Genomic DNA, 12442 nt, shown 5'->3' with positions numbered 1-12442 from the left:
AAATTTCACAAATTTTGGCCGAAATTGTGGAAGTTTTAAAAGTCATACATATCCCCTTAAATGATTGACTCCAAAAATTACGATGCCTCTCAATATCTTAATCAATTTGTTTTTTTCGTGTTACGTGCATCTCACAAATCACTCTAAGAAAACTCATTACCTAATCACGACTGGAGAGTAAGGACTACATTTTCACAATCATACAATCAATATACTCTCTTTCAATCAATATTGCCATTATTATTTTTTCAACAAATATTCAAAAGTACTTAGAGATCACACACGTCGAGCAGGTAGACCCTATTAGTTTCTCCTAACCAATGAAGTGAAGTATTTACATAATAAATAATTGCTTTTAACAATAAAATGGTTTACATACAATTAACTTTTCCTATTTCTCTTTTTGTTCCTAAAAACCCTTCCCTTTGCGATTTGTTTATATATGTACATGTATATTAAATAACTGAATAATTAGCCCTATTACATAGGTAGAAATTTAGTAACGCAAGTTATTGTAATAATTGGTGCCTTTATTCGCTGCATGTGCATGTACATCCCTGTTGTCTACATTACAGTGAATGCGCTATGCGCTCGTGATCAAGGTCGAGCTCTTCTACCATGATTGGGAGCTAATATCGTCTCATCCCTACTTTAGAACATAGACTTTTACCAAATTGCCGGTGTTTTAAGAATTGTTTAAAAATACGTTTTTGGGAACATTATTTATTTTAATTCTCAGGTGATTTATTTATTTCATGGTTTCAAACTTTTTCTTCTTTCTGCCCAAAACTTTATATTATCTTACTATTTGTCCTTATTTTGCTTTCTTTCCTTAATAAATTCTTGTGTTAATGTTTGTTTTCACAGACTGTAGTTTCATGACATTTCAATTACATTGTATAACATATGTATGTGTTCTTGTATAGCCCCTACATATGAATTATACTCGGTGGGCATACTTAATAAAAAAAAAAAAACTACAAAAATAGCACTTACATGTAAGTTTATTCCATGTCACTAAGCATTTATTCTAAGCAAGTACATTCAAAAGTTTGGTCATATTTTGTCGTTTTTGAGATCATATTAGCTATTTATGTCATACTTGTTTACAATTTCTCATCTTTCTAAGTCATAAACATCCGAACTCTACTTATTACATACAATGCTAAAAACATTACGATCTTATAATAATTATCAACAGACAATACATCCAGATATAAATTATCTACCACTTTTATGCAATACAAAGATAATTATTATCATTCAAAATTGATGTTTAAATCATCCTACACAAAAATAATTCCATAAATCACTTACATTCAGCAATTTTCATTATTGGTACTAATAAAAAGGTTTATAAACTACAGCACTTTTAGTGGTAAGGATAGAGCTTTATTACATTTGAAACCTTTCACTGATACTCGAGACTGAAACCATTCTGTGTGTGACAAGACAATGCATAAATTGTTGATTGACTGCAACTGAGGCTGTGGTGTTTGAAGATCATTCTCTTGTTCCTTTGTGTTCGGATGTATCTGATTACTTTCCTTCAAATTTATTTCAATATCTCCTGGAATGTGAGCAATACTACTGGACGATGTTACTTTTTCCATAACAGTATCTGTAATTGAGCTCTGTGTTGTGGGATGTGTAAGATCTATTACTGCTTGATATTTGCATCGTGGGAGTTTGTAGGATGCCTTTGGTAGAAACCAATCAGACTGCTTGCCATATTTCTTCTTCAGCATTACATACATATTTGTTGGGTTCATGGTTCGACTCAGCATATCACTGAAATCTTCAGAGAAGACTATTTTCCTGTGGATCCAACAAGGGTTAGTCATCAAATAATAAATAAAATCAACAAATGTTACTACCATCTATATGCTTTCAGAAACAAAAAATTATTGATCCTCATCTTCACCAGAAGTGCAGTCAGCATGTTTATTGATGTTTCCTTTCATTATTACGTATATTATTCCCTTTAGATATCTCTGCAGGTTAAAAACTAACTATATTGTCGTGATATTGTTTCAAAATGAGAATGTACAGAACATATCTTTCCTGTACTAAAATAACTTTTATCCACATTGAGCTCCATTTTGAACTTTGGCTTTAATGCTTAATGCAGCCATGACGCATTTGCTATCATGCACTTCTTTGTGAAGGTGTTGGACAGTGAGTGTAGTTACAATAGCTCTGTAGAAGAAAAAATAATCAACAGTGTTCTAAGAAAGTACCTGTACCAGATAGAATAGACATTTAAAATAAAACTACGTCATTTGAAAGCAACAATGAGCAAGATGTGTACCTGTGTACCTTCAAGGACTTGTAGAGGTGCATGATATAAAGAGAAAAAGTCCTCCAAGAGAGATCCCAAAGCAAGAAACACCATCTTTTTCGGAGGGATAATATGCAATTTATGTTATTTTCTTATTGTGAACTAAAGATATGTCTGTACTCATACATTGCCATTAAACATGTGACACACTGGTATGAAAATTAATTACTCGCAAATAACTTTTTTTTTTTAAATCGCATATTATATTTTGAATTTATTTTTTTGTGATATTAATCATTTTGAATATGAAATAAAAATAACAATATAAACTGATTGAAAACTGTATAATAATGTATTTCAAACTACAACCAACAGTACACTCCATATTTTGTCAGGATACTGGAGTTATTATTGGTACTTGTTAAAACAACATGAGTACAAAAAATTAAAAAATACTTTAAGGTGATATGAAATGAGATAATTAAGATACAATGCTTTTGTAATCAGACATAATAATGCATGGTAAAAAAGGTAAAGGTATCCCCGTAACATGCCATGAAGGCACTTGGGGGGCATGGAGGTAGAGCCCCATGCTTTCCATGACCTCGGCACTAGAATGAGGTGGTGTGGTTGGCACCACGCTCTGACCGCCTTTTACCCCCGGGAAAGACCCGGTACTCAATTTTATAAGAGGCTGAGTGAACCTCGGGGCCGTTCTGAAAGTTTGGCAACGAGAAAAAATCCTGTCACCACCTGGGATCGAACCCCGGACCTTTCAATCCGTAGCCAGCTGCTCTACCAACTAAGCTACCCGGCCGCCAATAATGTATGGTTCTCCTGTAAAAATTTCACAGACCTAACAGAAAATCCATTTACTATAGGTAGTTTTTTCTATTTTTCTCGAAACTTATTTTCTGTGACTCATGTGGTTTTGCAAATGACCGATTTAAATGCCATCTCTGATGTCTGCGAGGTTTGACTTCGGTTTGTTATTGGTAGGGAAAGGAAGTTCATGGATTTGCATATTTGTTCTCTATCGTCGTGTGAATATGCTGAAAGATTATCTACATCAGGGCTTGCCAAACTATGGTCCGCGGGCCGCATCCGGCCAGCGAGCTACTATTGCTCGGCCCACTTACTAACTTGAAAAAATTAAAAGTCAATAAAAAAGAAAAAAAAAGAACAGTATGCCTATAATAGATTAATTTATTGACGAATTTCGATCCATGAAATCAAATCAGAGGCCCAGATTCTTAAACAAATTCCTCAAGTATTGTGGTAACAATGATGTCTCTACAATATAGTTCTAATGTTTGCAAGCAAGCGGTCAGCTGCCAGGCGACCGTGGGTTAGCCAGCCCAAGCACTAAGTGTGGCAACAGAGCTACCAGAGGTTGCACCGCAGTAAGCTGACAAGAGTGACTTCTTTCTGTACACACTCACACATTCTAGAACAGTGGAACTGTTAAGTGGTAAATATTATCCAGTTAAAGATTGTAATAGCACTCTGGTTAATCCACAAGCATTTACTAGTAGTTCTTACAGCCTAACTTAATTTTAATTATGGCACGAAAAGAAAAGAAGAGAAAATTGGACAGTGAATGTCGTGTGTTTAAACAACAATGGAGTTTGGACTATTTTGTGATTGAAACTGGAAATAAAGTAGTATGCTTGATTTGTAGCAAATCAAATGCTTTGTTCAAAGAATATCACATTCGCAGGCACTATGAAACGAAACATTCTTAAAAATTTTCACAATTTATGGGAAAGTTACAGAATAATAAATTTGAAGCTATGAAACGTGGAAATAAGATTTAGGTAACAACATTAGTCTTTCAGTACATATCGATGTATATGTTCGTAGGGTGGAAGATATTGCCAGAAACATAACTTGCCAGTTCCATGAAAAAAACAAAGCAGTTTGAATATTTTTCACTTACACTTGAGTCCTTAGATGCTTCACACACACTTCACAGTTCTGGTTTTATTCGTGGCATAAACAGTGACTTTGAAGCGATTGAAGAATTGGCATCTATGCAGCATGCATGGAAAAACTACAGGTGAAGACATTTTCCATGAAGTTGAAAAAAACACTTTCTCAGAATAGCTTCAAGTGGGAGAAACTTATGTGTAATACAACAGATGGGGGCAGAAATATGTGAGGCACGAAAAAAGGTCGTTGGAAGAGTATTTGAGTCTGCAATATAGTTGGGTGACCAAAGCCTATGATAATGCACTGTATTATCCATCATCATGCATTATGTGGAAAAGATTTGAAGGTACCTGTTGTCATGGAGCCTGTAGTGTCGACAGTGAACTTTATTCGATACCATGGACTTAACCACCACCGTGAGTTTATACTGGAAATAGAAGCAGTTTATCTCGATATTCCCTACCATATTTCGGTTCGGTGGCTCAGCTACGAAAAGATATTACTGAGTTTCTTCGAGCTCAGGAAAGAAATTGAAATTTTCTTGAAAGAAAAGACACGGCCTCTACATAATTGTTATAGCTCGCGCAAGAAACGATTACCGAAAAGCAATGGTGGCGTTGCTGCCTGTTTTGACGTGTGTAGGCACACCAGGGGGCGAGAGGTGTGGGCCGATGGAAGTACTGTCTCTTCCAAGAAGATGGATAGATGAGGACATCGCTGTGGAAATAAAGAACGTAGCAAGAGAAAAATTCGAAGCTAATTAAACGCGCAACATATATGTTTACGAAGAAATAATAATACCATGCGATACACGACACGTATTCACATGCAATGGAACAAACTAAAACCGTAATGTAACTATCACAACGCAAGACTGATTCTATCGATGTCATTTCTCTTCTGACTGTACTCTTGAATATCATTCAAGCTATCTCGTGACCTTTCCTGTTGCCCGCTCTTCCTTATCGCAGTGTTTCATTAGCATTCCTTCCATCAATATTCCCTGCTTGCGAGACCTATAACTGTGATTGGATTTGGAGGATGGCTTTCCTTGCAGATATAACCAAGCATAGGCTATGAATGACTGCAGTCTTAGGTTATAAAGAGATGGATCTCTGAATTCTACTCTCATGTGCAGGGATTCAGAAAGAAATTGGTGATTTTTTAATCCCAACTTGTGAACGAAAGCTTCGTTCATTTCCCATGCCGAGAAAATTTCAGCATGGAAAGCACAACAGAATTTCCGGTTCCTTTTTGTTAGCAGGTTATAGACTCTCTTCAACAACAGTTTTAGAACCGTTTTTCTGTTGTCGATGCCAATGCAGAGAACATCAGATTGTTCCAAAATCCATTTGAATGTGATGTAGAGAAATTGTCACGTGAATTGCAGCTGAAAGTTATTGAAATGCAGTGTAATAACATTGTGAAGGACAAATACAAGGAAGGTAATTTGGTGGATTTTTACAACTGTCTGCCGAGTGACATATATTCTAATTTGAAGGACTCTGCACGAAGATTAATTTCAGTGTTTGCGTCAACTTATGTGTGTGAAAAATCATTGACTATGATAGTAACTTGTAAAGTATTAATTGCATCAGTTATTAATACGTAAGTATAGGTTTTAGATCAATAAAACACAAAGTTTGAATACTAATATTGTTTAATTATGAGCTTTGTTTATTACACTTAATTTAAACTTACGTGACTTGGCCCGCAATTCTTTCTCGGATGGTTAATGTCGCCCTCGCTATGAAAAGTTTGGCAAACCCTGATCTGCATGAATCACACATTTATGAATATAATGATATTACTTTTATTGTGCATAAAAGTGCATATTTTGCTATTATTTATAATAGCATCATATTTTAACATTTATACAGGGAAACTGCATATTATGTATGTTTATTTATCTTTCCCTCATTTTTAAAAGTGTGTAACCTCGTAAACACAACTAATTTATGTTTGTGTATTTTGAACGTAACGATGACGCCCTCATAGGGAGCCTCTCAAGTTAGCAATTGGTATTCCTTTACTGCAGTCTTTAGCAGATTTCGATAGAACAATATCCAGTTAACATCAGTTCCAGGAAATGTAGGAGATAAAGTGAACGAGAAAACAGCAAATATTCTTTCCAGAAACCCTGGCTATTATCAACTTAAAGAAATTCAAGATATTCTCGAAGGAAAAACACCCCAAAAACCAACAACAATTTCTATAGAACAGCTCACAGCTTTTATGCAAACCCTTCTTACTTCTTGTGATGTAGAACGAAGTTTTTCGCGCTACAAAGCTATGCTGAGAGACAACATGTGAAGAATGACGACAGAAAACATACGTCACTGCTTAGTTGTGAACTGTAACAGCATAAATGGAGCATTCAGCAATGAGGTAAGCATTTCAAAATCCATAGACTAAACGTAAGATACCTATACCTTATTATTCTGTTAAAATAATCTTAGCCTGATAACGCATATTTTGTAGCATATTTATCTACTTATACGGCATAAATGCATACATATTCTTCACGATTTTAGGGCATGAACTTCCTTTCCCTGGTTATTGGACAGGACTTAGCAGATGTATTCTCTGATCTGAAGACTGCTCTGATATTATATTTCTTAGAAATTTTCTTGAATTTTTCGGAAGTGCCCTTGACATATGGTATTACAATGATACTCAGGGATTCAGGAAAAAGTAGAAACTGCTCAATTATTGAGCATTCACTTTCCAAACGCTTCTTGTACATAACAAATTTCTGATTTTGTTGAAACTTTATGTCAGTAAGCATAATTTAAAAATAGTTTTTATGGCACATACCGAATTAGATGAAGCATAATACCACTGTCATTACTTCTCTCCGGTTGTTTGCATGAAAGAGCTGGTAGTATAAATCGGTACAACTCCTGTGGACTTCGTGTAGTAGCACCTATTAATAATACCACCTCCTCCACTTCATCTTCAGAAGCAGCACAATTCTGAAGCTCTTGTTGAATGTTCTACAAAGAAATAAATTAGGAAGTCGCTAATTTATCATAAAATGTACATCACATTTACCTGGGCCTACATGTGTATAAAAAAGACCTGTTCATTTATTGCCCGAACTGATTTACTTTGCCCATCTCCTAGTTCTATCATTGGTTGAAATAGGTGTTAATCATCATCTCCACTGCCACTTTATGACAATGCCAACTTAGAATGAGTTACTCAATATACTCATCTCGACTGACATTCTTCTACAGCAGTGGTTCTCAACGGGTATATCATGGCACACTACCGTGCCACGAGATCAGCTAGGTGTGCCGCAAAACTCCTGAGACTTCATTGTTGGTAAAAGTAATTAAATTCAACAAGTTGTTATAGAATGGGTAGACACATTGAATAAATTATAATAAGACTAAAGTCATGATGATAGCAAGGACAGAAGATCAGATAAAGGAGATTGAGATTGAAAGTGAGGGAAAACAGCTACACCAGGTAGAAAGTTATGAATATTTGGGAACAGTGATACATCAGACTGGAAAAATACAAGAAGAAATACGCAAGAGAATTCAGAAACTACAAAGGCTTATTATTCATTAAGTAGATGTGTATTAGGAAAAGAAGAAGTAGAAAAGGAAACTAAAACAAGAATGTACCAAACAGTAATAGAACCAATCCTTACGTATGGCAGTAATATGTATATATGATGCATATTTTTAGTTTCATTTTAGATTCTAATGTTCAATTTTCCTATATTATTCTATAATGTCTTACAGTTTCGTGTAATGTACTACATTTCATTAGAATAATCTAGTAACCTTAAAAAGATGGAAATTATAAAAAGAAAGAAACTTATAGAATGCTTTACTGTATCTACAAAAAAAATTTAAGCTCAAAGTATCTCCAAAATCCAATTCCTCTTAATGTTATAACTGGGTACCATACCTGAAAAATACTTTCAAAGTTTTCATAAGCTTCGAGGATCATTTTATAATGTCGTTTAATCTGCAAAGTCTTCCTTTTCTGTGGAAACGCAGGATTTTCAACAGAGCTCTGGGAAAGAAAAGAATTTCACTTTACAACTCTTAAAATAATACATCTTAGAAGGAGAAAATAAAAATAGCTAACATGGAAGTTATTTATATAGCTACTCACTGTGGAGTAGATCATGAAACAAGACAAGCTTAAGGTTTTATTTCAGTGAACCATATGAAAAACATATTTCTACACTCTTCCATACACGAATTCTTTCACTTAAGATAATATTTTGTTCAATGCGCCGCCATGATGGTCTAGTGGATAGAGTGCTGGACTTATAATCCTGTCGACCTGGGTTCGGTCCCTATCGTACTGATTTATAACTTGTGTTAGGCAAGCCCATGGTCCAAGTAACAAAAGGGTTTTCTCCAGGAACTTCAGTTCCCTTGTGGCATCCCAACAAATCTCCATCATCATCTCATATCATCACAGGTGTAGTGTAGACCAGCTTCCTATGGCGACTCTGTTGGTAAATTGGTCTACACAACTGGCTTCATATGGGTGAATGACGAACAGTCAAATACCCGCCATTAGTAAAAAGAATTATTCAATAACAAAAGAATAAAGAATCAAAACGGTAATTTATTATTACAAATGTCAAGTAAAAAAAAAAGTATAAATGGTTCTTTTTCTTGCTGATTGCTTTCCATATGAGGAGCATAATATCAAAGTTAGACAACTCCATTTTTTTCGATTTCGAGATATCGATTGTTTCTCATAAAATTTTCTATGCTTAATTCGATTCTGGAACTATTTAGGTTAAAAAACAGACAGAACACAGCGAAAATAGCACTTAATTGTGCGCTTTAGAATGAAAATGCAGACAACTCCACTGTGGCTTGGTTTCAAATTAGGACAATTCCTTCAGTAGCCAATGAGAAGCTCACATTCGTACCACTTTTTCCCATCACGCATCGCAAATCCAACATGGCTGATTGTTTATATAATCGGCTTGTGGAGGAATAAGACGTGCTGTTTTATGTACATTTCCTTTGCAAAATTATGTTACATCGTTATTTCAATAAGAATATGGAAGTTCATGTTAAAGAAGTTCCCCAAAAGGAAGCGAGGAAGCTTCATTTGGTTTCAAAAACAGACAACTTCATTTTAAATATGACTTCATTTGGTTTCAAAAACAGACAACTCCATGACTTGGTTCCAGAGACAGACAACTCCACGTTTTAAACTTAAATTGCGACCAGAATATTAATTTTAATCGCATTTTGAGACTGAAAAAATGTTTCTATGACCCATGAGAATGTCTAAAAAAAAAAAAATCTACGTATAATGGTGACATTGGTTTCCAAGGATCAAGTTTTTCGCCTCTTCTCTGAAAAAAAAAAAAACAAAAAACAAAAAACAAAAGTGGAGTTGTCCAACTTTGATACCAAGTTCCTCATATCAGCATGTTACCTATTAGTTTCGTATAATGTGCATGTTGGAAAAATCATTGTGAAAAACTGACTGATACACTGCCAACAAAGATTTGCTAAGGTGGGTGAAAAGCAGCAGCAATATTTTATTTAATAGTGCTTCTCAACAGCAGAGGTTATTCGGGGTTGAATGGCAATAAGCATGTTTGTTAATTTGTATGTGCAAATTATGAATATAACAAAGTAAATTTTTATTACGTCACTTTTTTTCAAGAAACGCAATATTAGTTTAAAAAAAAAGAAAACAAAAATCAATTGAAACATTCAATGTGGCATTGGGTGCCTTTCCATGTCGCAATGTGCTGTAATAACCGACACATATTTCACTTACTTAATGGTACACTCCAAAATTTTCTACATTTCTTGATCAGAAGAATGGAGGCTGTAAGTAATACTGTTTAGTGCTGTTGATCGATCAAAATATTTAATCGATTAATAGAGTTTTTATCGAGTGTTTTAATATACTGTAATATACAGTTATTGTTCAATTTAACTTGTGTTTGGTGATAAGTATTAAATGTTGTATATCTATATATACTGTATCGTTATATTACAGAACAATTGTTTTAATTATTTACTAATATATTTATTATGAGGCTTATAATTTATTGTGTCAATTTCTCTGGGAATTTTTGAGACAAACATAAATAGCAAAAAGTATGAAGACTCACCTAGTTAATACTGCTTCATCCATGATTTTAAACATGTGAGTGCATTCACATGCTCCGAATTAAGTGCCGCTCTACGTTTAGTAACAATGTTTCCTGCATCACTAAACACGAACAAACTTTTTTTCTGTCAAGCACTTCTCCACGATCATTCAATTTAAATCCAAACGTTTCACCGAGTTCCCCTTTCTAATTCTCATATGGCATAATGGAGTTTACACTTTACAGACACCACAGAAAACTGATTTTTTTCTTTATCAAACTAAACACACAACTTTCATATACTGTACAAACTCAGTATAGAAACTGCAACTGCAAAAGTACAGCAGTCGAAACAGAAGATTGGCTCCGATTGTAATCAAATTACGAGATTTTAGAAAGAGAGAAGATAGTTATGCTCTCACTTGCACACAGTGTAGACATGGCTATTTTATAAGGGATGAGGGGGACGAATCCCAGAAAAGTATGTATTTCATGTGCTAGGAAGATGAGCTGAAAACAAGGTGGAAGTTTTCTTGCAAAACCATACTTACTTACTTGCTTTTAAGGAACCCGGAGGTTCATTGTCGCCCTCACATAAGTCCGCCATAGGTCCCTATCCTGAGCAAGATTAATCCAGTCTCTATCATCGTATCCCACCTCCCTCAAATCCATTTTAATATTATCTTCCCATCTACGTCTCGGCCTCCCCAAAAGTCTTTTTCCCTCTGGCCTCCCAACTAACACTCTACATGCACTCCTGGATTCGCCCATACGTGCTACATGCCCTGCCCATCTCAAACGTCTGGATTTAATGTTCCTAATTATGTCAGGTGAAGAATACAATGCGTGCAGTTCTGTGTTGTGTAACTTTCTCCATTCTCCTGTAACTTTATCCCTCTTAGCCCCAAATATTTTCCTAAGCACCTTATTCTCAAACACCCTTAACCTATGTTCCTCTCTCAATGTGAGAGTCCAAGTTTCACAACCGTAAAGAACAACTGGTAACATAACTGTTTTATAAATTCTAACTTTCAGATTTTTTGACAGCAGACTGGATGATAAAAGCTTCTCAACCAAATAACAACATGCATTTCCCATAACAGTGGTCTATATGCAACGACGTCTCCTAACAAATTACCCACTTATCATTTAATTATAGGGCAAATCGCAATATAGCGAACGTAGAAGCTCCACCCACGACCCGACCCCTTCCACTTTTCCCCTACTAGCTCACCAGGCACTCTACGTAATAGGCGAGTGTTGTGTCGAATGCACATTTCATGAGAGTGGGGATAACTTCCCCTACTGGCGTTCTCTATATTGCGATTTATCCTAATTATATAATTAAAATTTAAAATAGGCATTTTGTTTTCCAAAATACATAATGTAAATACATAAAATTATGTATATCTTATGTACAGGAGGGCTAATATATTTTCTTATAATAAATGGTACTTACGGGAGCTATAGATTGAGCTGCATACTGCAATGTATTATAGGGGTACGGTATTAACTTATGATAAATGATATACTTAGAGATTTCTGTTATAATTTTGCATCCAGAAATAGGAGATAATGTAAGAGGTGTATGGCAATTGATGTAAATACTCATTTCCTTTCGATTCTGACACATCCTTTCATTTATATTTATACTGTCCAATATATAACTAACAAAGTTACATTAATAATAATAATAATGCAGAATTAACTAAACAACAATTTATAGTAAAAAACCGATAATTCCCACAAAATCTTCAATCACAACTCCCTCTTTTTCACATCCCAAATACAAATGTGGTACAAAGCAGTGTTCCCAATTCGATACTTAAAAATCCGCTAAGATACAGTACAGAAACCGCTAAATTGCTATATTGTCAATGTAAAAATAAGATTATTTTATCGCTGTAAGTGTTAAAAAAAATGCAAAGTCCCTATATGAGCAATACAAATTTGATAAATTTTACCCGCTAAACTAACACTGAAAAACGCTGAATTGGCAGCACTGGTACAAAAGTCAACACGCCAATGTCGCCAAAACTTGCTCATGAAATTACCCATACATAATCCTAAAATTACCCGATTTTGCTCCAAAATACCCTCCGTTCCAAAAATTACAGAAAAAAATTATC

The 12442-nt window shown here is 34.8% G+C and overlaps 1 protein-coding gene across 2 annotated transcripts; it reads right to left on the bottom strand.

Annotated features, from left to right (window-relative positions):
* Nucleotides 1-258: 258 nt before the first annotated feature.
* On the bottom strand, nucleotides 259-12215 carry LOC138710423 (uncharacterized). Of its 2 annotated transcripts, none has more exons than XM_069841309.1 (4): nucleotides 11773-12215; nucleotides 8138-8245; nucleotides 7031-7209; nucleotides 259-1818 (listed from the first exon to the last, which is right to left on the bottom strand). In XM_069841309.1, exons 1-4 carry the CDS (start codon nucleotides 11944-11946, stop codon nucleotides 1362-1364), a joined length of 918 nt encoding a protein of 305 aa, XP_069697410.1. In that variant the 5' UTR covers nucleotides 11947-12215; the 3' UTR covers nucleotides 259-1361. The 2 variants fall into 2 exon arrangements, with proteins under 2 accessions (XP_069697410.1, XP_069697411.1); XM_069841310.1 differs by lacking the exon at nucleotides 11773-12215 and adding an exon at nucleotides 9995-10083.
* Between the last annotated feature and the right edge of the window lie 227 nt (nucleotides 12216-12442).

This window comes from Periplaneta americana, chromosome 12 (assembly GCF_040183065.1).
Source record: "Periplaneta americana isolate PAMFEO1 chromosome 12, P.americana_PAMFEO1_priV1, whole genome shotgun sequence".
Taxonomy (NCBI): Eukaryota; Metazoa; Arthropoda; class Insecta; order Blattodea; family Blattidae; genus Periplaneta; species Periplaneta americana.
This window is presented reverse-complemented; position numbering and strand designations above follow the sequence as displayed.